Raw genomic sequence first — 27,913 nt, forward strand, 5'->3', positions numbered from 1 at the left:
TGATACACAGTGGGAGTTCTGTAACTTAACTGACTGATTTTCATTCCATTAGAGATAAACATGTTTAAAAGGATTTTCTTGCACTAAAATTAATCTGTAAGGGATTATTCATTATGCAAATTTTAGGATGATAACTGTTAGGAAACATGATTCAAACGAGTTCTTTACAGAACTTCTTAGAAGATGGTTATTATTATTTATTTCTGCAGTGATAAATTACATGACCTAAAATATATTCTCTGAATATTATAGCAAGAAAGTAAAGGTCAGCGATCACATTGTGTATCATTTTGGCAGGCTGGGTTTATGGCAGCATATCTTTTATCATTCTACTTCCATTTTGTAGAGGTAAATGTTTATTTTTAACAGATATTGACAAATGTTGAATACAACAATACATAATACTGAATGTAACATATGCCTTCAAAGGAACATAAAGTGATAGAAAAATATTTATAGTACCTTTTACTTGAAAAGGTCTAAGTACTAAAACGATATAAATGGCTCATTAAAGCCACTTCAATATACAAATATACTCAATGCTCTTGCATTCTTGCTAATGCTGCAACCATAGATTAATGTCTAAGCTAGTTAATATTTACCTTTTTGATCTGAGTTTTCATTTCTATTTCCCCCATTCTTTGCTATTCATGAAGCTTACAATCAACCAATTTTTAAAACAGACCTTTCATGATTCCCAGATCAAACTGGGATTATATGTGGTTATATGTGATTCTTGCAAATTCTCAGGAATTAACTAGAGGGGTTTTCTAGAACTTGGAAGATAAGATCCTATTTTTAAAACTACTGATGATAAAAAAAATCTTTTTAAGTACATTAAGATTACCTTAAGCAATATTAAATAACATTTTCCTTTAGTCATTTGAATTTAATCCTGTGCAATCTGTTACAACTCTCATTTGCATCGAGGGAAACCTAACCATCATCACTCTGTAAAGAAGACAAATTTAAGTATCTATTAAAAAAGTTAGTAAATATTTACATTAATTTAAACTTGGATAATTAAGTTAAAATTTTTTTAACATTTAGTTGATTAAAAATAAAAACAAGAAAGCAAAACAACCTTTCTCCACCCCTAAAACAAAAGAAAAGAAAAAAAAAAAAAGCAAAATAAAAGAGAAAGAAAAGGAATGGAGAGAGAAAGAAACTGATACTTTCCATTGTGGTAATTCATCTTAATGAATTATTTTATAGATTAATACTTTATTTTGTCAATTTGTTTTTATATATAATTGACCACATTTAATGCTGAAATAAAGTTTTTTCTTTTTTAGATGGTGTTGGGTCATTTTAATAAAAGTTATAAATAAGTTACTGAAATTTGCATTCTGGTCTTCCCTGATTAGGAACACAGAAAAAGTAACAAATAAGTCTGTTACATGAAAGAGAAATGATCAGGCACAATATTTTGCTGTAGATTACTATCACAGTAACCTGCACTAAAAATCCATTAATAAAATGCTCTTATAACATTAAAGGACTTGAATTAAGATTGCCTACCACAAAAAAGAGACTGAACATGTAAAAATGTTTGCTGGGCTTCCCTGATGGCGCAGTGGTTGAGAATCCGCCTGCCAATGCAGGGGACATACATGGGTTTGAGCCCTGGTCTGGGAAGATCCCACACACTGCGGAGCAACTAAGCCCGTGCACCACAACTACTGAGCCTGTGCACTAGAGCCCTTGAGCCACAACTGCTGAGCCCACGAGCCACAACTACTGAAGCCCCTACGCCCAGAGCCCGTGCTCCGCAACAAGAGAAGCCACCGCAATGAGAAGCCAGCGCACCGCAACGAAGAGTAGCCCCCACTCGCCACAACTAGAGAAAAGCCCGTGCACAGCAACGAAGACCCAATGCAGCCACAAAAAAAAGCAGAAGTAAATATATAATGAATAACTTTATAACTTTTGTTTCACAGGCCTTATATGTCAAATAAGACATGATCTTTTTTTTCCAGAACTACCACAAGTATAGCTGTAATTTAAATCTATAATAAGATATTCCACATTAAATGGCATGAGTCCAAGCTGCAGTTTCCAACCAGGTGGTGATTCAGTCCAATAACTTGAAAAGAAACGGTAGCTTTCTCTATGAAAAAGTAAAATGTAACTTTATGCCTTTTACATAATTTTCTTCATGACTAAGAACTAACTGCAAGAGTAGTATAAAAATACACAAAAGCTTAAAAATAGATTCTAAATAAGAATGCAAACAAATATCTGCCTTGAAAAAATGAACTCTTCTATTGCCCCTTTTCCCCCCTTCTATAACCTATTTTAAAAGGTAAAAAATGAGGTCACTTAGCTAATTCATCAGTCAATAGTAGTTCGGTGGATTATTTTCATCATTAGACTATTATCAGGCTGAGCAGGGCTGATCCTTACCAACTTCTTTGGTTTCAAAGCTAGGAATCACAGCAAAACGGCCAAAAAATGTTTTATTCAACATGTGGGATGCACTCAAGTGGTCTATCCACACAGTCTTAACCCCCTGTTCTTTTGAAGTGAACGCCATTCACACAGTGGTCAAACTTCTGCTTATTCAACGCCTTAAAATTTGCTTTAAAACGGAAAATCTCCAAAGTACACACCTTGATTGTTTGTGTGTATTCTTCATGAATGTACTAAATAATCTAGGGATTTTTTTCAAGCTCTTCGTGTCTAACGGTATACACGATCCGGCCAAACCCATGTTAAATATCTGCATCCCCCAGCCCCACTACTCGACTCTGGCCACACCAACTAACTCTGCACGTCTCACCAGACCGCCTTTCAAAATGCAGTGAATTAAAAGCAAGGAGGCAAAGACTTTTCTAAATATAGTCCCTTCATGTTATTTTACGCTCATCTAGTAGGTCACTAGTGGCAGCCAGCAGCAATGGACACTAACAAGCATCTCTCAAAGCAAAAACCAAGGGGCGCTTGACAGCTATGCCATCTACACTTTGAACCCGGGCCACTGCGCTCGACAACTGTCAGATCAGCTTCTTCGACCTAAAAATGCTGATCGAATTTTAAAAAAAAAAGTGTTTGCCAATCTTTCTTCCCACCGTCTACTTCTTTCGGGTCGTTTCTGCGGAGCCCAGAGAGCCGCAGGACTCGAGAGCTCCTCCGCCCGGCTGGTTGCAGCAACGATGTGGGCCGGGCCGGGTGGCAGCCTCGCTGCAGCGGACAGAGGTCATCACAGGCCGGGCGGAGAGGCAACGAGCCCTGCTGGCCCAGATTTACTCACCTACCTTCCGGAGAGGCGATGGGTGCGTGCTGGTCGCCCAGCCCGGGGACCCGGATCCGAGCAGGAAGGGAGGCTGTGGCGCCGAGGAGAGGGGGGCGTAAAGAGGAAAGCGTATTACCTAAGCCGGGATGCGGAGCCCAGAAGGAGGCTGCAGCCTTTCCCTCCAGAAAACGGAAGAGGCGGGGGAGGAGGAGGAGGAAAAGGCGGAGGAGGAGGTGGCCGGGCGTGGGAGGTTAACCGAGGGGCGCCGGGCGTCTGGCCACAGGCTCAACCAGAGGGCGAGGGGCTGGGAGCAGGGCGGTGGTCATCGGAGGGCGAGGCGCAGCCGTGTGGCGCGCGGCCACGCTCTCCCGGGATCGCAGACCGCAGCATTCGCCAGGCCGCCGCCCTCTTGTTTTCCCCCGGACCACTGCGTGGAAACGCGCGGTGACGCCTCGAGGCTCCCGGGGCGAACGGGGGCATCCCACGCCTGCCTGCAGGAGCCCGGAGTCTGCAGCGTCGCAAGTGGAGCGTGATGATTCAGAGGGGAGTGCCGGGAAGCAAAGGGTTCCAAGGTCACCTCATCCACTGTTTTTGTTTTCTTCTTGTAGCCGCCCGCAAATTCGCTTTTAATATCTTTCTCCTCCATTCTTCCGTACTCTTTTTTGAGGATTATCGTTTTGATACACGGGTTGGCAGCAGTGACGATGGACTTCCTGCCGGTGGCAATCGGGTCCCATTGTTCTAATAGAAATGTCAAGCGTGCTGGTTGTGCTGCAAACCCTAGCAGTGTCTCCTGGGAGCTTGACTTACAAGGTGTGGGCCTAGAGCCACCTTGACCGGAAACACACCGTGGGTAGTGCTTCAACCCTCTAAACTGTGGGATTCAGTATATCTTAAAGATGGCTTTGAATGGGGTGGGTAGTGATAGGAATGGGTGATGATGGGGGGATAGGTAGACATTTTTAAAGGGCAACAGAGTGTTGAACAGGAGGGGTCTGGCCGGTGACCCAGTAGGCTGGATGTTGTTTGTGAGCACACCGGGCCTTCTAAAGTCCTTCACACATCCTTTCACTTCATGGCACACCTAGGAAATAATCTTGTCTGCAGGACCCCAAGTGGGGCAAACAGAGGAGGCTGCTCATGCAGGAGGGACTGGGCCCTTCCACTTTGGAGGGCAGAGGAGACCACTATGTACATATCTATAACTCATTCCGTGGTGTGAAATTAGGAAGCTCTGTTTTAATGTTCTAGCTAGCAGGTTTTCTTATCTACATTTCCCCAAACCTCCTGAGATGTCAAGTCTTGCTCCTCAGGGCAGTGGGGAACCACCAGGACAGGGGCCTGGGGGTAATACTCAACTTGTCATAGTCCAGGAAATGGTGCTTAAAACTTTGCATCTCCCGGGCGGAACTCATCTTTCTGCTCCCAGCCTGCTTCTATGGTCTCTGACTGAGACAACACCTCCTTCACATCCCACCCCACCCCATTATCGGGCTTTCACTCACTAGCAAGTCCAGCTGATCCATTCTGTCTTCTCTCTCAGATTCATTTTTTTGGTCCATCCCCTGTATTATTGTTTATTAATCAGTCTAATAATTGTATCTAGTCTCATTTCTATCTATGATGGAAAGATCAAGAAACAGTTTGAACATAATCAACTATACTCCAATATAAAATTAAAAAGTTAAAAAAAAAAAACCAAAAAGAAGCAGTTTGATATTTGGAAGTAAAGAGATAGCAGATACCAGAAGAGTTAGAACGCACAAAGAATTTCCCCCTAGGGAGCAGGAATTGGGTGAGAGGGGGGTGGCACAAGAGACCGCTGTTTCTGTGACACAGCAATATGCCTCTACGAGCTAAATCTGGTCCACTTTCCACTTTGCTGCCACGGAGATGATCCTACATCACACCTCTCAGGTTGCTTGCTTAAAAGCTTTCACTGGCTCCTGGGTCCTATCGACAGCAAGCTCCTGGGCATGGCTTTCAAGGGCTCTCTCCCCCTCGCATCTGTCAATCCTGCCCTCTCACACGTGACATGCCATTTTACCACACCACATGTAGTTTCCTAAATGCACAAACTAGTTTCATTCCTTTGTGCCTTTATACATGTTATTTCTTTTGCCTGGAGTATTCTCATGCTGCTGTGATGATAGCTAATGGCACGAGGCTAAGTGCTTTTTGTGTTTTATAGCTGTTCATTCTTATATCAACCCTGTGGTAGGATTACTATTATCTCAATAAAGAATAAAACTGTGACTTAGAGAGGTTAAGTAATTTACTCAAATATGTAGCATATGGTGAGGCCAAATTTGAACCCAGCTATATGACTTCAGGACTCACATTATTTTACCTGTTCATACTTTAAAAACTTTTCTCAGACACTAAATTTGAGCAGGATTTAAATTGTAAAATGTTTTAAAAGTCTTCAAAGTACAAGGAGAAAATATAAGTGAATTGCTTTTCATCTCAGAGTAAGCATGGAACAAAGGACAAAATTACAAAGGAAAAGTGACAGATTTGACTATAGAATTTTTAACTGCTTTCATCAAAAAGGCCCATAGAGTAAAATTAAAAGACAAGTAAAAATTATCCAATAATGTGCAATATATATGAAAGATAAGAGAGTAACATCCTCATTTAATAAAAAGGTCTTACAAAGAAAATATAAATACCTTGTTTTTAAAAATGGGCAAAAATGTAAATTAGTTAAATCATGAAAGTAGAATGCAAATGGCCAAACATTTTTAAGGGAAGTGAAAATGTAAAATGATAATGCACCTTCAAGTTGACTGAGAATAAAAGAATAGAGCTAGTGATTTGGGCCAGCGACCCTTGAGGCAGGATGTATGGCAGATGAGCAAGCTCAGTGCTGAGAAGGGCATAAATTGCTTCAGTGTTTCTGGAGGGCAATTTGGCAGAATGCAGTAAAAGCCTCAAAAATGCTCACACCCTTTGACTCAAAAATTACATTTCTGGGAATTCATAATGCAGGAATTGACAAATAGTTTCTATAAAAGTCCAGATAGTAAATACTTTAGGCTTTGCAGGCCACATATGTCTTTCTTGCTTTTCTTCTTCGTGTGTGTGCTTTTTTTCTTTAACCCTGAAAAAATGTGAAAGCTATTAGCTTGAGGACTGGTTGTGGCCTGAAATTGGCCTGAGGTTAGTAATGTTAGTAATGTTAGTAATATGTGCAATGTTGACTGCAAGAAAGTCCATCACAGTGGATTTGGTAATAGTCAAAAGGATAAAGCAACTAAACGTCTGAGGATAGAAATTAGTTACAACCAGGTGTGAAACAAGTTTTTTTAAAGTTTTAAATGTTTAAAAAATTTTCAGAATGATATTTATTGCATGAGATAGTATTCATGATTTGTTAAGTGGAAAAATAATAGTTTACCAAAGAATATCTATGTTATCCCCAATACAACATAATCATGTGTATATATGCATAGAAGAAGAACTGGAAAGATATAAACACCCTAAGATGTTGATAGTGGTCTTGGGGTGGGAATGAGATTGTAGATATTTGGTTTTTTTGGTTGTATGTATGTGTTTCCAATAGTGAGTATGTATTGTTTTTGTAATAAGTAAAAATACAAGAAATTTTGCTTGGGCAGCAACAAGGCCCTTAGTTGTCAGTTTGAGAAAATCTTCCCCAAATTTACTTCCCCTCTCTCTGTGTGCTCCCTGAACACATCATGATCCTTCTTTTTTTCCTAACAAAATGATTCTTTTATTGCTATTTTTTTCATAATGATCTTTTGACTACCATTATTTACTTAATTGAAGAATGGTTAATACCTTCGTTTAGTTATGCATTCCTCTATTATTGGACATCTGGGTTCCCAGCATTTCACTATTGTAAGTATGCTGGTTATTTTCTACTTGCTGTCTGCTAGATCCATTTTCCTTCCTTCTCTGCCGGACTCTGTGCCTCAGAAGGCAGCACTTTCATAGACTATTTTCTCTGGGTTCTCTTGCCGGCTGGCTTCCCGTTAGATTGACCAGTGGGTGATACCAAAAGCAGGTTGGAGAGTGGATAATGGAAAAAGGTTGGGGTATTTCTTCCCACCTCTTTTGCTGCTGTGGGCCTCTAAGGCTCCTGTAAGGCAGCCCCTACCGCTTTGCTAATTTGATCTCCTCCCCTTATCCCTTCAGTCCTAGCAGTGGTAACAGCTTCTTACTGTTGCAAGAGGCTGAGTACCTTCACATCGAATTGTTTCCCTTCACCCAGCCCTAAACCTAACCCAAAACTTATGTAAATAGTCAGTTCAATAAAATCTCTTCTGTCGAAACACCTAAGTGAAAGTTGGTTCCTGTTAGGACAGACTGATGTATTAAAGAACACTGGTGAGGGACTTTCCTGGTGATCCAGTGATAAAGAATCCGCCTTCCAATGCAGGGGATGCAGGTCCCATCCCTGATTGGGGACCTAAGATCCCACATTGCAGCGGGGCAACTAAGCCCCTGTGCCTCAACTAGAGAGTCCGAGTGCTGCAAACTACAGAGCCCACGTGCTCTGGAGCTTGTGCACCACAACTAGAGAGAGAAAACCCGCACCAACTAGAGAGCTCGCGTGCCACAACGAAAGATCCTGCATGCCGCAAAGAAGACCCAACGCAGACAAAAAAAAAAAACAACAACGCTGGTGAACATCATGGATCACAAATCTTTTATTTCTTATGCAACAGGCCCTGTATCCTCACATTTTACATCTGAGCTTTTGACTATTTGCAAGGTAATTATAGAATGATTTACAAGTTTCCTGAAGCAGGAATTTGAATTACGGTGAGGCCAGTGTTTGGGAATGTAACATTTTGACTATTGTTCTCCACTTCTGCAAACACATTTTGAGAAGTAAGACTCCATTGCATTTTATTGAAGAAATCATATACTACAATATAGTGGTGTTCAAATTTTGATGTTTTCAGTGGAATCCATAAGGAAATATTCGTAAATATCAAGCCTAACATATAAATGAGATAAAAGTCACATACAGCTTTGGGGGAACCTTCTTTCTCATCTTTGAGGCAGACTTAGGACATCCCTGCAGAATTCCCGGGCCCCTTGGAGCACATTTTGAAAATACAGATTTGGAGAGTCCAAGAGTCTGGAAGATATATCCTTCATAAATATCAAGTGTCTATTATATTTCTCTAGGTTAGATTCCTAGAATTACATGGTCAACCATATGACTTTGCCAATTGCCCTTCAAAACACTCTTCACTGTGAATGATGTTGCTTTCCTCATTACTGCATCTATTATCAAATACACACAAACAAAAAACATTTCCTAATTTCTCATCATAGTTTTAATTGCATTTTTATTATTTTTGAGAGTTTTTCTTTCCTTGTCTATTTGTCATTTGTATTTCCTTTTCTCCTCTTCCTTCCCACCTTTTTTTAGCTGCCTTTTCATGTTCAACCATTCCTCTATTCATTCAATACATATTAATTCCTTATATCTGGGTATTATGCTAATAAATTTAAATGACAAACAATACAGTTATGCCTCTGCCTCACGGAGCTCACAAACTAGCAATATTTGAGACTTACTATTTATCTTGTTTAATTCAATTAACAGTATAGTAGTATGGCAGCCCTTTGTCACTTTTGTTATGAATAATTTTCTTAGTTTGCCTTTTATTGAAGGGTGTTTATTATTTACAAATTTAAAAATTTTTAATGTAGTCAAATCTATGGATCTTTGTTTTTATGCCTGGAAAATCCTTTTAAAACCAAAGATCAGATCAATATTCACTTACATTTCTCCTCATATTTTTTACTATTTGAATTTTTAGATTTAAGTCTTTAATAATCTGGAAGTTATTTTGAGAAGCTCTAAACTGATTTCCCCCCACCCAAATACCTAAATTTTTTTTCTAATATCCAAATAGCCAATTTTCCTGACATCATTACTGAACAGATATCCTTTTCCCACTAATCTCTGATGACAAATACATTATGTATTAAGCTCTTTTATAACCTAGGCTATATTGGGTCCTCTATTTTCTTTCATTCATCTGCCATTGGATTACCTTTGCCTTTGGATTTTTAATAGCAAATGGGTAATTCTCCACCAAAATTCACTCTTTCCAAATATTCAAAATATTTATGTTTTCAGATGAAATTTATTAACTACTTATTATAAAAGTAATGCATTATGAAGACAAGTTGTGGAAACTTTGAGAAAACATGAAAAAATATAAAGAATGAAACAAAACCCATACCAAATTCTATGACCATTAACATTTTGGAGTATAACTTCCCATCTTCTCTGTGTGTTTATGTATATATTATTTCTACAAATATTACTAAGCATACTGTTTTGTAAACTGCTGTTTAATCATCATATATGAGCATTTCACCATGTCATTAAATATTCCTTTGAAATATGATTTTTAATGACACATTAGCCGAGGCTTCTAGCATAAGGGTCGATGGCAGAGTGTCAGCAGGCAGCTCTCACAACCTCCTAGACTCAGTCATATCCTTTACTCAGTCATAGCAAACTAGCATTGAGGTTACCAATTGTTGTCACATGGATCAACATTGCATGCCTGCCACTGTCATACCTCCCAGCTTGAAATCAGCTGTTGGAAACTTGAAATTGGTTTTGACTGTAATTCACTGGATTATGAGTTTTGGAGCATTTGCCACCTATACCTCATCTATTAAGCATGTGTAAAAATGACTCAACCATAAGATATTAGGTAGCTAACAGATAGGCAAAAATGTAGGTTACTCACACAAGAACTAAATTTGAATTGATTTAGTTGTAAGAGATTCCTAGCACCATATTGTACAATCTTATTTTTGTGTTCCTTTAAAACTCACTAACTAGGGCTTCCCCAGTGGCGCAGTGGTTAACAACCTGCCTGCCAATGCAGGAGACACAAGTTCGAGCCCTCGTCCGGGAAGATCCCACATGCTGTGGAGCAACTAAGCCCGTGCGCCACAACTACTGAGCCCACATGCCCTAGAGCCCGTGCTCTGCAAAAAGAGAAGCCACCACAATAAATGCGTGCACCGCAACGAAGAGTAGCCCCAGCTTGACACAACTAGAGAAAGCCTGCGTGCAGCAACAAAGACCCAATGCAGCCAAAAATAAATAAATAAATAAATTTTTAAAAATCATTAACTAATATAACTCGTTTATACTTTCCTTAGAAAAGGCTGAACAACTCTCATGAAAACAAAGCATATCCATGATTTTCTTAAAGATTTGGGGGAAGAATCCTTAACATTTGTGATAGAATATTTAAAACTCCTTGAGTTTTTCTTAAATTGCAGTGCAAATTTACTAAACTATATAAACTAGGGAGCTTTGAGCGTGGTATTGAGGGCTACATGTAGCTGAGATCCCAAGAAAGCAAAGGGTAAATTTCTAGAACAAGTCATGCAGATATATTTATAAGCACTTTCCAAGGTATGGGAACATAGGCTTATCTCTAACAAAGTTTCACCAGGCCTGAGTGTTTATCTTTACTCTCTCACACCCTATACCCACAAACACATACACACGTAGTACATATACTTAAAACTTCATAAAATAGGAATTATCTTTTTTTTCACTTACCTTTCCACAGAAGGGTTGCTTACTGAATTCCAAGATGTAAAATATAATAAATGCCAAAGCCTTGAAGTATATGGTTACTTAGGATCTGAGTTTCCCTCTGTTTCAAGGGAATTAAAAGCTGGAATCTGAGAGCAAAAAGCTCAGGGAAGGGACTCTGGATGGACTTCCCCTGTGCTTCATCTGAACAATTTTTTAGTAAACTGCCCAGCCCAGCCCCTACTGATTAGGTGTAGAATTCTCTGCCATTCAGTACAAAGTTTTTCCTCTGGAACAAGCATATTATCAATGAGTCATTTCCTCCAATTGTTAGACTTTCCTCAATATTTTCTTGTTTACTTAAGCCATCCATGGAAGACCCTAAAATCAACTTATGTTGGAGACTCCCTGATACTCTTTAGTTTGTAAAACAATTTCCTGCATATTTTGTTATCTTGAATATTTATATCCTCATTGCTTATTCCTTTTGTGTATTTTGCTTTGGAATACATTTGCCTAGTTTATTTTTAGAACTGCTAATTTTGTAATCTATCTTTTGGATATTACATGGTAAGTGTGAATATGACACTAATTTCATAGGGAAAAGTGCATTAAAATTCTTTAAACTTCTTAGGCATTCAAAAATAGAACTTTAAGAAGCTTGTTTAAAACATCTAATATGCAGAATCAAATTCTTTCCCCAAACCACACCCTCCATACCTCATGTTATCAAATTATTCTGGTAAAAACTTAAGCCAGGGCTTCCCTGGTGGCGCAGTGGTTAGGAATCTCCTGCCAATGCAGGGGACACGGGTTCGAGCCCTGGTCGGGGAAGATCCCATGTGCCGTGGAGCAACTAAGCCCGTACGCCACAACTACTGAGCCTGCGCTCTAGAGCCCATGTGCCACAACTACTGAAGCCCGCGTGCCTAGAGTCCATGCTCTGCAACAAGAGAAGCCACCACAATGAGAAACCCGCACACTGCAACAAAGAGTAGCCCCTGCTTGTCACAACTAGAGAAAGGCCACGTGCAGCAACAAAGATCCAACGCAGCCAAAAATAAATAATTAAATATTAAAAACCCCACAAAACTTAAGCCAGCAAGAGACTGGAAAGGCAAGAGGAGACAAGAAGTAGGTTTCTCATATGCAAATTATACTGTGTTTTTATTTAGTTAAGTAACTTTCTTCTATGATACATAAAGTTCATCATTATTTAGGTAATCTTAGGAGACAAATATATTTTGCTAATGGGGTTGTACTATTACTCCTAACACCTCACAACTTAAAAATAATTTTAGCTTTCATAATGTCTTCACAGATATTGAACTTTTGATCCTAAATGCTTTTCACAAGTTTTTTCTTACAGAATGTACTGACACTGAAATGTTTGCTTATTGTGATTAATTTCGAGTTTCCACAAATGAAATGTTATAAATGGGAAGAAAACATTGGAAAATTAGAAAGAACATATACTTGTCTCCTGTTTTTGTTGTTGTTGTTCACATAGTTCTTTTTTTTTTTAAACATTTAAAAAAAATACATATTTATTTATTTATTTTGGCTGCCCGGGTCTTTGTTGTGGCATGCGGACTTCTTAATTTCGGCATGCTTGCAGGATCTAGTTCCCTGACCATGGATCGAACCTGGGTCCCCTGCATTGGGAGTGAGGGGTCTTAACTACTGGACCACCAGGGAAGTCCCAGTTCTTTTCGTCATAGATATTTTTCCTCTCCTTTTTTCACAAGAAAAGTTAAATATATTACCTGACATATACAGTTAAATTTTATCTTGGAAATAGCAACAAATGTGGTTCAGCTGATGCTTCTGTGAGGACCAATGAGTTAAATGAAAGTTGCAGACTATTGCTTGACACCAAGATGAGGAAAAGGATGCTAATTCCCAGTCACCATGCACTTCTCCACTGACATTTCTGGTCTCCTGCCCACCATCCCTTTAGATAGTCTTATCTCCTGGGTGATTACGGAGGTTTTGTCCGCAACATACTCCAGGGTCTAGGAGGAGATGAGTGTACAGCAGCAGCTGTCTCTCATTTGTTGTTGTTGAAGTCACAACTTGAAAAAAAGCAATCTTTGATGTTACCATTTACCATAAATTTTTCGTCAGCTGCAAATTATTTCCTACCTCATCCCTGAATCTTAAAAACACATATGAAACATTGTTGGCTTGCCTTGCACTGTCTTTTCGTTTTAAGTGAGTATTTTGCTCCTAAATATAGGCAGAAATTTTACAAATTTCGATTGATCTTACCACTAATAACATAGGATGTGTTGTTTTGGTTTTTTAATTTAGGATTTGGAGGCCAGGGTCTCAAAGGAGGGTTACTGAGCATTGCAGCTGCACAGAACACTGATATTCACATTTTCTCTTTCCTTACCCTCTATCTTTATCTTCCATTGGGAAAGTGAACATAGCATTAAGCATAGTAGCAAGCCTCACCAACCAAACACCAGAACAATACAAAAGTGACTCTGAAAAGGACTCAAAGTCTTCCCATATGAGTGGAAAAGCATACTATTTCGACAGTCATTTGATTTTATTTCTCCTCCTCCAAAGAAATAGACATGCAAATAGACATTTGTACTATTATTATGTACCAAGGTTTACATTTTTTGAAAACACAGAGCTTTATAATATCAATGTTATATCTTATGCTGTGTATGTAAGAGTTATGCATGTATTTTAATTTTAATTATTAAGGACACAGTTTTGCATGCAAAATCAAGCAATGTATGAAAGTTTTTTTGTAAGAAATCTGTTTTGGAGGCACTACCTTATGGAAAAACGTAAGCCTTTCAATCTTCTTTGATGCAATACATTCATCACCTGGTGGCAACTTACTAGAAACCCAGTGCATGTAGTAAAGAAAAAACTCACCCCAAAAGTATTTTGAGAATTATCTATAAAGAAAAATGTGGTAGGTTTTGTGTAATTTTTTAAAAAATAAACTTATTTTATTTATTTATTTTTGGCTGCGTTGGGTCTTTGTTGCTGTGCGCAGGATTTCTCTAGTTGTGGCGAGCGGGGGCTACTCTTTGTTGCGGTGCGTGGGCTTCTCATTGCAGTGGCTTCTCTTGTGGAGCACAGGCTCTAGGTGCACAGGCTTCAGTAGTTGTGGCACGCAGGCTCAGTAGTTGTGGCACGTGGGCTTAGTTGCTCCGCAGCATGTGTGATCTTCCCTGACCAGGGATCGAACCTGTGTGCCTGCATTGGCAGGCAATTCTTAACCACTGCGCCACCAGGGAAGCCCTGTAATATTTTTTATGTCCTTAAAAATCACTTTTATTTTTGTTACAAAACAATTATTTACTCTCAAGAGAAACAATAGAAAATATAAATAATAATAGAGAAGTAATGAGTCTCCCCTATTTCCACCACCAGCCAAGGATAACTGCTGCTAACATTTTGGGTATATATTCTTTTAGAATGTTTCTATGCATACACATACACATTTTTTTCTAACAGAAACCATCTTTGTTTTTGAAATTTCCTATTTTATTAATGCTCCTATCTTTATCAACTGTTCTTTGAATCAGTACACTGGGCATGGATACTGGTTGATGATCTGAGAAAGAACCCATCATTGCCTGCCAAACCCACCTAATCTTGGAACTCATAAACATCCCCAGTATCCAAATAGATGGTTAAACCCCAGGACCTCATGATCCAAGGTGACCCATTTATAGCTCAAAAAAGTTAAACCAGGCTAATCAGATTGTTATGCTGAGTTCAGAAAATGAGAAACAGATGGGCCAGTTAGTAAGTTTGACAAAAGCAAAATGAATAAGTAAATAAATAATGATTTAAAAGCGATATTGTGAGATGCTGTCACGAAGTAGAGTTGGGCTCAAACAAACCAAGGCAAGTCAAAACCTCTTAAAAGTCAAGTTAGTAGGAAGGTGTAGAAAAGATATAGGAAAGGATGTGGGGAGCCAGACAAACTGGCCATGTTTCAAAGTGATACTGATAGAATTAAAATCTGATTTTGTCATGTTTCTGCTTAAATACCCGTAAGGTAGCTTCATAGACCCTTTGTGATCTGATACCATCCTGTCACTCCTTGCCACTATCAGAATGCTGGAGTCATGTTTTGTTTCATCTGTGCAGAGTTTTCCTATATCTAGAACAGTCAGTTCTTCTGAGTAGCCTTCTCTGATTCCTAGACGATGACAGGTGGTCCTGCTATGTGCTTCCATAGCACCATGTAACCTCCAAGGCTGCAGGGCCCAACACCTAACATAGCACCTGGATCATAATAGGCCTTCAGTGACTATATAAAGCACCAAGAGAGAAGCAGACATTCCACAAGTCTGTGTGAGATTCCATGTGACCAAAGAAAGAAGGCAATGAAAAGAAAGAGCACCCAGATGTGGCTCATATGTAATCAATATTTAAAAGAAAATTTTTTTAAAAGTACTGGTTCAGTTGTTAAATTTAAATTAAAAATAATTCAGTTCCTCAGTTGTACTAGACACATTTGAAGTGCTCGATAGTCACTTGTGTCTGATGTTGAACAATATAGCTATAGACAACTGTGAGAGTTTTTAGCAGCTAAATAAAAAGTCAAAAGTGGCATCCTGGGAAGATTTGTTATCAGTAAAATACAGAGTGAATTGAAGGATGTGAGAGAGAAGAGAGAGAGAGGCTAGATCTGGAATGAATTACATGTGGGTACTAGAATAGTAGCAGCGGGGTGTTAAGAGGAGTGGGCAAATCTGAGAGATGTTTCAAAGAAATAATTGGTATGCCTCGATGACTGATTGGCAATGAGAGAAGAAAAAACTATTCAAGAGTGGTAGCCAGGGACTTCCCTGGTGGCACAGTGGTTGAGAATCCGTGTGCCAATGCAGGGGACACAGGTTCAATCCCTGGTCTGGGAAGATCCCACATGCTGTGGAGCAACAAAGCCCACACACCACAACTTCTGAGCCTGCACTCTAGAGCCCACGAGCTACAACTACTGAGCCCGCTTACCCTAGAGCCCGTGCTCCACAAAAAGAGAAGCCACCGCAATAAACCTGCACACCACAACGAAGAGTAGCCCCCGCTTGCCTCAACTAGAGAAAGCCCGTGTGCAGCAACGAAGACCCAATGCAGCCAAAAAAAAAAAAAAAGAGTGGTAGCCAGCCTCCAAACTGCCCTCAATGATCCTTGCCTCCTAGTATTCACACCCTGGTGGGTGTAGTCCCCTCCCACACTGTACTGGGGTAGTATGTGTGACCTATAGAATAAGGCAGTAGTGATGGTACATCACTTCCAAGATTAAGTTATAAGAGATATGGTGGCTTCCATCTTGGTGGTTCTCTCTTTTGGATCACTTACTCTGGAAGAAGCCAGCTGCTATATTGTGAGCAGCCCTATGGAGAAGCCCCTATGGCGAGGGACTGAAGGCTGCCAACAAGCTTGTCAGTGAGTTTGGAACTGGGTCCTTCTGCCCCAGTTGAGCATTCAGATGACCACGGTCCCAGCCAACACCTTGACTGCAACCTCAGCAAAGACTCTAAGCCAGAACCACCAAGCTAAGCCTCTCTCTGATTCCTGAGTCTCAGAATCAGAGAGATAAGAAATGTTTGTTGTTTTAAGCTGCTAAACTTGGGGTAATTTGTAACAGCAATTGATAATTATTGCATCAAACCTTAATAAAAAGATGACCCAATTTAAAAATGAGCAAGAGATTTGAACAGCCACTTTACAAAAGAAGATAATAAGTATACGAAAAAGTGCTCAATATCATTAGATACAAGGGAAATGTAAATGAAAACCACAATGAGATAATACTATACACACACCAGCAGGATAAAATTAAAAAGACTGACAGCACAAAACTGTCTCTATACATTTGCTTATTCTAGACTCTCATATTAATGGAATCATACAAAATATGGTTGATTGTGGCTAGCTTCTTTTCACTTTGCAGGGTTTTCAAAGTTCATCCATGTGGTAGCTTGTATCAGCAGTTCATTTCTTTTTATTGTCAAATAATATTTTATTGTGTGGCTATATCACTTAAAAAAATCCACCAGTTAGACATATGGGCCAACTTTTTAGTGATTATGAATAATGCTTCTATAAAGATTTGTGTGGATTATGTCTTCATTTCTCTTGGGTGTATATCCAGGAGAGGAATTGCTAGGTCTCATGGTAACTCTATGTTTAACCATTTGAGGGACTGTCAGACTTTTTTTCTGAAATGGCCATAGCATTTTACATTCCTACCAGCAGTGTATTCAGGATTCCAAATTCTCCACCAACACCTGTTATTCTCTGTCTTTTTGATAGCCATCCTAGTAGGTGCGAAGTCATATCTTATCTTGGTCTTGATTTGCACTTCCCTGATGGCCAAGCATGTTGAGCACCTTGTCATATGATTATTGATCATTTGTACATCTTCTTTGGAGAACTGTCATTTTTTTTTCATAAATTTATTTATTTATTTTTGGCTGTGTTGGGTCTTTGTTGCTGCACGTGGGCTTTCTCTAGTTGTGGCGAGTGGGGGCTACTCTTCGTTGCGGTGCACGGGCTTCTCGTTGCGGTGGCTTCTCTTGCTGCGGAGCACAGGCTCTAGGCGCACGGGCTTCAGTAGTTGTGGTGCAGGGGCTTAGTTGCTCTGCAGCATGTGGGATCTCCCCAGACCAGGGATTGAACACGTGCCCCAGCATTGGCAGGCAGATTCTTACCCAATGTGCCACCAGGGAAGTCCCAGGAGAACTGTCTTTTCAATCCATCGTCCATCTAAAAAATAGGGCTATTTGCCGTTTTTTATTATTGAGTTGTAATAGTTCTTTACATATTGTAGATACTGGCTCCTTATCAAATATATCATTTGCAGATTTGTTTCCCATTCTATGGATTGTCTGCAACTAGAATCCTTAGTCCAAAATAATACAAACATTTTTGAGAAAGGTCCTGGGTTACATAATTTGCCCAAATTCACTAAACTATTCACTAAACTAGCACACTAAATGAGTGTGCTAAAGGCAGGTCAGGACCGACATAACTTGTGGGGCTTAGTGCAAAATGAAAATGCAGAGTCCCTTGTTCAAAATTTATTACAAGCAGAGCATTAAACCAAAGGCAGATTCCGTCTAAGCATGGGGCCTTGTGAGACACAGGTTACACACACATGAAGCTAGGGGCACAGGGAAGATTTGAATCTTGGGCTTGCAGGAAAGCCCTTGGTCTTTCCAGTAAACCATGCTGATGATTGTTCATTTTTTGTGCACACTGAATGAGGGTGATGTCAAAAAGCAATTTCCCACAGCAGGTTAAAAACTGAATTGTAGGTCAGGAGTTCTTTCTGTGATGCCAGTTTGCCCTCTGTTCAATGGGTATTTGGATAATTATATTTGACTAGGTAGAAAGGTAATTTTTGACCAAAGGCTTGACAGTATATTCTCAGATGTTAACTTGCTAAGGCTAACTCCTTTAAATTCCCTCTCTCTGAAATTCTTCCCTGAATTCCTCCTTCCTGATAAATGTGTCAGTGGTTCAGTGGTGATGAAATGTTTGCTGCTGGACATCTGGGTGTATCTGGACGCAGAGAAACATTCTTCTGTATCTATATAATAGTTGATACTAGTGGTTGAGTTAAATTTTAGTTTCATTAAAGAGTAGGCTACTTTCTAGATGCAATTTTATGCTTTTGCTGATAACAGTAATTTTTAGTTTAGTTGAAGACATATATATCACCTCTTAAGGAGACAATTCTTGTCTGTCATTAAGGAAGATTGGGGAACTATAACTTTTCCAAAAAACCGTAAATATCTCAATACTAATATGAAAGAAATTCTGCTATGTTAGGCTAGGAATAAATTACAGTAAATGTCCTCCTCTTATCACGTGTATTTCATCTGCTTGATTCTCAGAATAGAATACTAATCTTAGGGACTTCCCTGGCGGTCCAGTGGTTCGATCCCTGGTTGGGGAACTAAGATCCCACAAGCCGCACACCACAGCCAAAAAAAAAAAAAGAATACTAAGTTTACTTTTTAAATGTTGTTTGGCCGCACCGTAGGGCATGCGGGATCTTAGTTCCTCAACCAGGGATGCAACCCCTGCCCCTTGCAGTGGAAGAGCGGAGTCTTAACCACTGGACCGCCAGGGAAGTCCCAAGTTTACATTTTCAGTTTTAAAAAAATCTTAAGATTCCAGAAAAGTATTTCCTGTCAGTCTCTGCTAGTCAAACTAAGCTGTCTAGGTCACTTGGGTTTTTCCCAGGAGAGCCCCAAGCGAGCACACTCTTCCCCCCGGTTCAGCCCGCCTCTGCTCTCTGACCTCTCCTTCAGCCCTGCCCCGCCTCGCCCACCGCCTGCACCCCGGCCCCGCCCCTCCCCAGGCCACGCCCCTTCCCACCTCCCATCTCCCGCAACCATTTCCTCAGTAGGTGGCTCTCGCCCCGCCCCTCAGCGACGCGCCGCGGTAAAGTCGTGCCCTAGGCCTCTCTAGCCCTCTGGAGGACTTGCAGTCTGTGTCCGGCGGCGCCGGGCGGCGGTGGGCGGGTCTGACGTGTGGCGTGAAGAGCCAAGCGAGCGGGCTGCCAGGTCGGGGTTGTTTTAGGCTCGAGTGTTTTGGCGATGGGGCTGCGGGAGATGTGGAGACTCATGTCGAGGTGAGTGAGCGAGCGGTCTAGGGCAGGTTCATCGGCTGCGCTCGCCCGGGTGGAAAAGGTCAGGGCGGTGGGGACTGGCTGGCCTTGACGTTTCGAGTCGCCCTTGGAGGCGCAGCTCTCAGACCCGAGTCCCGACCCGCCTGGACCACCCTCAGCCCTCTTCTGGGTCTCGGTGTCACTCCTTCTAGCACCTTCTTTGCAGCATCACCTTCGTTTTCTGCCTCTCTGGCCCTTAATGCAGACTTGACCCCCGTTTCTTTCCTTTTTCAAAGTTGAGTAAGTTTGGGGGACACGCAGGGTTTCACCTTGGGGGAATTTTGTGGCATGTTTTGTGCTGCTAACAAACGCTCGTGCTTTGCCAGTTGTTATCTGTGCTTGTGGTGTGATTGTTGTTCAGCTGTGTCGCGTAGTTCCAGCGTTAGTGCAGCTGTCTGGAACTTTGAGGCGAGTGTTGCGGCCGCACAGCTTGGCTTGGGGGAGTATGTGTGCAAACGTGTTTAACTTTTGAAAGTGCTACTCAATGCAGCTTGAGCTCAGCTGAGGCAATCTGGTATCAATCACTGTAGGAAGTTAGGCTGGAGCAGTCTTGAGGCCTACCGCCTGCCCCCGTGCATTACCAGGTTTCAGCTCAGGCTGCTTGAAGGGAGAACCGGCTAATTGCCTCACAGCTGAAATTCCTGGGGGGTTTTAGTCTTGGATTTTTCTTTAGGGCAAAGGGATGGGAGTGGTTTTTTGATTTAAGAATACTTTCAGTTTTAGGGCAATGTGTCTAGTTGTTTTAACCTTGTATCCATGCACTTGGTTATTCAGTATTTGAAGAAAAATCGAAGAGTTGCTTTCCTTCTTCGTTGTTTTTTTTTTTTTTTTAATACCTTGAAATTAGTTGTCTCTGTGCCTCTAACCAGCTCATAGAGGAACTTGGCAGATATAAAGAAAATCGGTACATATAATCAGTGCTGATGCTTTTTTGAAGCTGTGAGCAAATACCGCGTTAATTGAGAAACAAATTGGGAAGACATGTTAACTTTGTTAACAAAGTTAACAAAATTAACTGACTTGGGAAAGAACCTGTCATTCCCAGAGTTCAGATTGGCTTTGTTGCACGCGCAGTTGCAAGGTGCAGACTGATTAGGCGAGTCCTGGACTGGTTTGGGGGCTTTGATCGGAGCTGCCTTTTCCAGGGCCAGCCCTGGAGTGGGTATTACCCTGGCAAAGCAGAGACCTGAGGCCAGTATCATCCAGTCTTGACAGCCTAATTACAAATGTACTAAGGAACAGGGTGCCACAGTTTTCTGAGAGGAACTAGGGCCCCTGTGCTGTGGTTGACATTGTTGGGCAGTCCTTGAACCCTGGCTTCCCTTGGCTTTTCTGTCACTGTCTTGCTTTCCTACTACCACTCCCCACTACTTATCTTGCCCTAGTGCCAATACAGCCCTTGGAATTTTTTGTTATTGTTGTAGTTCCCCAGTAAAGTACCTCTCTCTGAAGATAGCTCTCAAATTTGTATGTCTAACCTTGATTTATCCTGAGCTCTAGTACTAGTCACAACCACCTGAATGTCTCTTTTGCACCTCAAATATACATTTGCACATAAGTGCAACCCTTATTCCTCCTCTGCACTTTCAACTTCATAGCATTATCTATTCTTCTAGATTCCTAAAGTTATCTAAGTTCTCCCACACTCCCAATCCTTATCTCTTCCTGCTGATTTGAATTTGAACATTCCTCTCATTTATCACTTGTTCTTTTTGCAGAAACTTGATTAATGGACTTATCTCTTCCCAATTTGAATAGGTTCTGCACATGACTGCCAGATTAATCTTGCTGAAGTTTACTTCAGTGCCTTCCATTCCTCTGCTCAAAAGCTCTTAGAGGTGTTCTCCTACCTATGGAATTAAATAAAAAGTTCCCAGCCTGGGTTTCAAAGATTAGGCCCCAGTTTAGTTCATGAATTCAACAATACTTACTGTCCTGTTATAGCTCCTGGGAGATAGTGTTCTAGGCACATCTGTTATCCTGTAGCCAACCTGGACTACTTGTTCTTTTTTTTTTTAAAAGATTTTTTTGATGTAGACCATTTCTAAAGTCTTTATTGAATTTGTTACAATATTGCTTCTGTTTTATGTTTTGATTTTTTGGCTGTGAGGCATGTGGGATCTTAGCTCCCCCACCAGGGATCCCAAGGGTCGAACCCACAACCCCTGCATTGGAAGGCGAATTCTTAACCACTGGACTGCCAGGGAAGTCCCTGGACTACTTGTTCTTATTGTTTTTAACTTCAGGTCATTGAAGTTTGAGGAGATCAGATGAGAAACAAATATTTAAACAAAAGTAATACCTAGTTATCAAGTCTGTTAAGTGTCTTAAAGGAAAAGAGAGCCAGGTTTAGAAAGGAAGAGGGGCTCAGGGAGCCTCTTCAAAGAGACTGATCTTTAAGCTGTTAATAGTGTTTATTCCCTTCTTCATCTCCTCTGTGTTGTGCTGAACTATATTGTTTTGGTTTGCTTCTTGGGCTGCCTGTCTTCTCTTTCTTTTACTTCTGTGTAGTTGTTTCTGAAGGCTCAATATTTGATTCTCTGTTATTTTTATTATTTTTTAGTCGAACAGTCACAAACCCAAATGCAGATGCCCAGAAGGAATGGTGCTGGCTAGGTGGCAGCAGTGGGGATTAGTGGGGAGCTAGTGAGCAATAGAGAACGCTCTCTCTAAAGGCAGCTTTTCAGCCTGTGTGTCGTTGTAGAGTGTAGACCCAGGGTTTCCAGAACTACCAGTTTGTCTGGAAAAGCTGGAAAGCTGCGTTTTTAAGTGAAATCTCTTGATTTTAAAGTGTCTGTCATTTTAAAACACTGCTAACCAAACACATTTGTAGGCTCAAGCAGCCTTCAGGCCATAGTTTTCAACTGTAGCTTTCTCACTTATTCCTCATAGAGAGCTTAAAGGTTCTTAGGCCTCAGTGATTGTCTATACATGTGACTTCCTGAAATGTCTTTAGTTCTAACTTTTCTTTCAAACTCCAGTCTTTCTTCTCTACTCACTGTTGAATATTTCTACTTAGGTCATTACAACCTCAAATTCAAAATGGAATTCATATTTCATCCTACAAACCAGCTAGTTTCCTTCCCAAGCTTTTCAGTACCTATTTCTCCTAGCTCCCCTGGCATGAAATCTTGTAGTCGTTTTTGGCATAATTCTTTTTCTTTTCCATTGAATTTTTACTTCTTAATAACTCAGTAAATCATTGCCTTGTTTCCACAGCTGGTGTTCATCAGTTCATGCCTGAGTTACTTGGCCTTGGACTTGATTTTCTGTTCTATTCACATTCTACCATGCCTAGTTCTGCTGTAATAATCTTCATTAAGTACTATTTTTATTATATCGTCATCTGAAACAGTTTCATGAAAAGTTAATTTTGTAAGCCCATGTGTGCTTTATTGGATAATCAGAAATCTTCTAAACGGTAAGGTTCTCATCCTTCTAAGACAGTCGTTTTTAGCAAGTATGAGGATCACCTGGAGGGTTTGTTAAAAATAGATTTATGAACCTTACCCCACAGTGTCTGATTCAGTAGGTGTGGAATGGGGCAAAGCATTTGCATTTCTGACAGGTTCCCAGGTAAACTGATTGTGTAGGTCCAGGAACCACACTTTCAGAACAACTGCTGCAAGCAGCCAAGTTGACCATCACCTGAAGGAAATAAGCCTGATAAAGTGAATTAGTAAATTAGTAGTAGCTGTAATGTGCATGTCTCTTCCCTTCCACCAGATGGCACTTTGGGAGTCAAAAGGAAGGAAAGAGACCATAAATTCAGAATTACTTAGAGACTCTGAACATGCAAATACATTTCTGAGATATAAAAGTTAATACCAGATTTTAAATAATAGCTGAGCATAAATCGGAACATATAGAAGGAATATGATTGTATAGAATCTGGCAGGGAACTTAGTTGTACTTAGGTTTGTTTTCTATTTTGCTTTATAGTAACTGGTCCAGAGGTTTTTTTTGACCTGTAAATGCCATACACAGTGGTTCAAACTTGCGTTTGGTAGGTTTACATTAACTTTTCTGAGTGAAATAAAATTCTATCTCATATATAAAACTGGGACTTGAAGCCAGGCCTTGTGTTTCTCTTTGTTTATTCTTTATGCTGCAGGTAGTACTTAAACTGTTACATGAAACCTGCCAATCTGGCAGCATCCTCATTAGCCTTGAACTGGCATTTGGGTATTGGCCATTAAGGAATTCAGAGTTATTCTGGATCTAAAGAAATTAGTGCTTAAATTTTTTGATACTTAATTTTTCTTTTAGGAAGTTTTTTGAGTTAAGTTGAAAAAAATTTTAGAAGTGGTGCTTTAGGGTAAGTATAGTGCAGATTTTAAAAGTCTATATGAAATCTCTATTTTAAAAATACCCCTAAATAAGAATCTGTCACTTCAGGTTAACTTTTTTTTTTTGAAGTGGATCATTTTTAAAGTCTTTATTGAATTTGTTACAATATTGCTTCTGTTTTATGTTTTGGTTTTTTGGCCAAGAAGCATGTGGGATCTTAGCTCCCTGACCAGAAATTGAACCCACACCCGCTGCTTTGGAAGGCGAAGTCTTAACCACTGGACCACCAGGGAAGCCCTCCAGGTTAATTTTTATAAAGTATTGATTTTAATGACAACTTGTCTGAACTTTGGAATCTTTTGGGGAGCTTCAAACAAAATATCTATGTCTGTGTCCCATCTCCAGAGTTTGATAATTGGTCTTGGATGTGACTGGGGCTTTGGAATGTTTACAGTAGTCCCAAGTGATTCTACTGTGCAGACTAGTTGTGGAATTACTGGCTTAGGATAAGAATATTTTACTTGTGGTAACGCAAATTCAAAATACGCTAGTCCAGGAATGTGAAGTGTGACTGACTTAAATTAGTGATTTTCCTCTTTTTTTGTAGTAGTATTCAATTTGAATGTAATAGAAAATGAAAGTAATACAAATTCTGAAAAGTAAGTTAGATTACAAATATTTTTATGAATTCAGTCAACTAGAATGTGGTTACAAGTGGTAACACTGGTCATATTGCCCTTTTTCCTAATGTCTCAGCTAAACTTTTGTCCTTCAAATAATCTCAAGGTATCCTTGAAAAATTAATAAAATTAATAAGTTGGCAGTTTATCAGGTCCATCAGATAGTATCTGTGTCTTTGCATATGTACAGCTCCTGTCAGGCTGCTGCTGCTACTACTGATCTCAGCTTTGACCTCTCTCCAGATATCTTAAATCTAACTTCTTGTATCCCAGTACAGGTTTCCCCTGCTATCTGAAAGTAGAGCATTTCTGTGAAACCTCGCATAAGCCGAAATGGTGTAAAGTGAAAAGCAGTTATCTTATGACACATCTTGCTAATGGATGTACAAAACAAATTGAGATAAAGCACAGAGGCTCCCACAGTTCAAGTCTTTGGTCACTTGGTGCTGAGATGCAGAGTGCAGTTACTGCGGAAGGAGCTCAGTGGTGCCACTCTCACTGCTCGGGGTGCATGCTGCCTCTGTAACATCTCGCTTCAAAACAAACACTGAACGCTCTTTTTGCTCTTCACCTTTTTTCATAAAAGTGATAATCCTCTTTGGATTTCTTTGGATTAGTGAAAACAGGTGCTGATGTAGGTCTTTGGAAAAAGCAAAGTGGTGTAAAGCGAACTTTTTTTTTTCTTCTGTATGTGGGCCTTTCACTGTTGCGCCCTCTCCCGCTGCGGAGCACAGGCTCTGGACGCGCAGGCCCAGTGGCCATGGCTCATGGGCCCAGCCGCTCCGCGGCATGTGGGATCTTCCTGGACCGGGGCACGAACCCATGTCCCCTGTATCGGCAGGCGGACTCTCAACCACTGCGCCACCAGGGAAGCCTTGTAAAGCGAACTTTTGAAAAGCAGGAGATGCCTGTATCTTCCTAATTATGGTATTTTTATATGCATCTCTCTCACTAAACTTTGAGTTCCTCAAAGGCAAGAACAATGACTTTTGGGGAACTTTTTTAAAGACCCAAAGCTTAAAGATACAATTTGATGGATTTTCATGAACATACTCATTTCAGTGGCACCTGGATCAAGAAACAAGATAGTACCAGCATCTAGAAGCCCTCTTTATGCCCTCTCCAGTCACTACCCTCCCCCATGTTGCTTTACTTTTACTTTTACTTTAATTAGAAAGTATCAATACACGAAGTACTTAAATGTACTATATTTTGAAGTCTAAAGTGAACTTTTATATATGTGAACAGTCCTGTAACCATCATGATAGAGACAACTTCCAACACTCCATGTTTCCTCATGCCCCTTCCCAGCTTCCCCCACCCTCCACCATACTTCTGTTATTATCGATCACTTTTGCTAAGTTGTATCTTAAGCTTTGTATTCCTAGCCTAGCAAACACTTTTAAAATAACAGACTTAGAGTTGTATTGTATTTGTTTTGTAGCCAGTTTTCTTTTCGTAACTTCTGTCATGACTGTTTTTCTATGTCATAACTATTATTTAAATATTTTTAAATACATATATATTTTTGGCTATGTAATGGTTTTGTATAGATGACAGTTTTAAAAATATTACTAAATTGTTAGATACTTTGTTTCCAGTTTTTTCCTTATGTAAATAATTGTTGCAGACATCTTTGTAAATCAAACTTTGATCGTGTCTGAAGTTTCCTTAATACAAATGCCTGTGAAATTACTAGGTCTAAGGGTATGATCATTTTAAAGATTGTGGGTCCGTATTTCCAGTGTGCCTACTGGAAAGGCATTACCGATTTATATGTCTCACAGCAATGTCTGAGAATACCTATTGCATCCTTATCAAACTTTTTTTAAACTAGCAGTTTTCTTTAACTTCTTTTATTTTTATTTTTTTAAATTATTTATTTTATTTTTGGCTGCGTTGGGTCTTCGTTGCTGTGCGTGGGCTTTCTCTAGTTGCGGCGAGCGGGGGCTACTGTTCGTTGTGGTGTGCAGGCTTCTCATTGCGGTGGCTTCTCTTGTTGTGGAGCACAGGCTCTAGGTGCACAGGCTTCAGTAGTTGTGGCTCGCGGGTTCTAGAGTGCAGGCTCAGTATTTGTGGCACACGGGCTTAGTTGCTCTGTGGCATGTGAGATCTTCCCGGACCAGGGCTTGAACCCATGTCCCCTGCATTGGCAGGCGGATTCTTAACCACTGCGCCACCAGGGAAGCCCTTAACTTTTTTAAAAAAAGCAGTTTTAGGTTTACAGAGAAAATTAGCAGAAAATTTTGACCAATGTATAATGACAAGTCTCTGCGATTACAACCGTACAGATTAGTTTTACTGCCCTAAACATCCCACGTGCTCCACTTGTTCTTTCCTTTCTTCCTCCCTCCCCTAAACCTGTGATATCCACTGATCTTTTTCCTGTCTCCATAGTTTTCACAATGTTCTGTGGTTGGAATCATACAGTATATAGCCTTTTCAGATTGACTGCTTTTGCTTAGCAGTGTGCATTTAAGGTTCCTCTTTTTTTTTTTTTTTTTTTTTTTTGTGGAAAGATAGCTTGTTTCTTTTTATTGCTGAGTAATATTTCATTGTATAGATGTACCACAGTTTGTTTATCCATTCAGCTATTGAAGGACCTCTTGGTTACTTCCACATTTGGGCTATTATGAATAAAGCTACCATAAACATTCATGTGTAGGTGGACATAAGTTTTCAACTACTTTGGGTAAATACCAAGGAGTGCAGTTGCTGGGTCATATGGTAGAAGCGTATGTTTAGTTTTGTAAGAAACTGCCAGATTTTCTTTCAAAGTGGCTGTTCCATTCTGTGTTCCTACCACAATGCATGAGAATTAAACTTTTTTAAAAAATACTTTTTGTTTTAATAACTTTTCAAAGAAGCTAAAGCAAACAAAAGGGAATGTAGTATTTATACAGTGAAACATGACTACCCACATTACTGTGTTCATTGTATTCTACATTTGTTTCAGGTTTAATTCATCCAAAAGGACTAATATCATACTGCAGCATTTGGTAAGTTTGGACTTTGTTTTGCTGGCATTATTAGATTATAATGTGCAATTTAAAATGTTGTTCTTAGGGAAGTAGAGAAATACTGGCAGATTTCATTGATCTTGGTACACTTTGGTTTCCAATTTTATAGTGTCAAAACTTGACTCATACAACTTGTTGGAGGTGGCATAGGTTATGGATAAGAGGATGGATCTTCAAGTCAGAATGCCTGGGTTTAAATAATGGGTCCGCTACTTAATCTTGGGCAGATTACTTGGTCTCTTTCAGCCTCCTTTTTTGATATATAAAAAATGGGGATAATAGTATCCATCTTAGAGTGCTTATGAATAATAAATAATTCATTAAAAAATCTAGCATAGTGCTTGGCATATAATAATCATCTTATACATGTTAGCTACTATTGTACTAGTAGTACCATTCCAAAGCTTAGATGGTATTAGTTGATCACACTGCAAGGAAGAAATGAGTTTTATTCATTTTTCTGTA

General features: G+C 39.9%; 2 protein-coding genes across 9 annotated transcripts in view; one reads left to right on the forward strand and one right to left on the reverse strand.

Moving 5' to 3' along the window:
• INPP1 (inositol polyphosphate-1-phosphatase) overlaps window positions 1-10,838 on the reverse strand; it is a 32,674-nt gene extending 21,836 nt beyond the window's left edge. The window contains exon 1 of one of the 4 annotated variants that reach the window (XM_067741200.1): window positions 10,818-10,838. The gene's annotated coding sequence lies outside the window, so the exon portion shown is untranslated. Of the gene's footprint in view, window positions 1-3,253; window positions 3,523-10,817 lie in introns of those variants that run through there. The other 3 variants (XM_067741199.1, XM_067741196.1, XM_067741197.1) reach the window with 3 other exon arrangements.
• Window positions 10,839-19,239: 8,401 nt separating this feature from the next.
• The window catches only part of HIBCH (3-hydroxyisobutyryl-CoA hydrolase), an 87,757-nt gene continuing 79,083 nt past the window's right edge, over window positions 19,240-27,913 (forward strand). Inside the window, exons 1-3 of one of the 5 annotated variants that reach the window (XM_067741204.1) lie at window positions 19,240-19,422; window positions 23,955-24,051; window positions 27,385-27,427. Coding sequence is in view for 2 of the 5 variants with exons in the window: in XM_067741207.1 (XP_067597308.1) it covers window positions 19,388-19,422; window positions 27,385-27,427 (78 nt within the window). In the remaining 3 variants the exon portion in view is untranslated. The remainder of the gene's footprint in view (window positions 19,423-23,954; window positions 24,052-27,384; window positions 27,428-27,913) is intronic. The other 4 variants (XM_067741206.1, XM_067741205.1, XM_067741207.1 and 1 more) reach the window with 4 other exon arrangements.

Source organism: Pseudorca crassidens, chromosome 6 (assembly GCF_039906515.1).
Source record: "Pseudorca crassidens isolate mPseCra1 chromosome 6, mPseCra1.hap1, whole genome shotgun sequence".
In the NCBI taxonomy this organism is placed as follows: Eukaryota; Metazoa; Chordata; class Mammalia; order Artiodactyla; family Delphinidae; genus Pseudorca; species Pseudorca crassidens.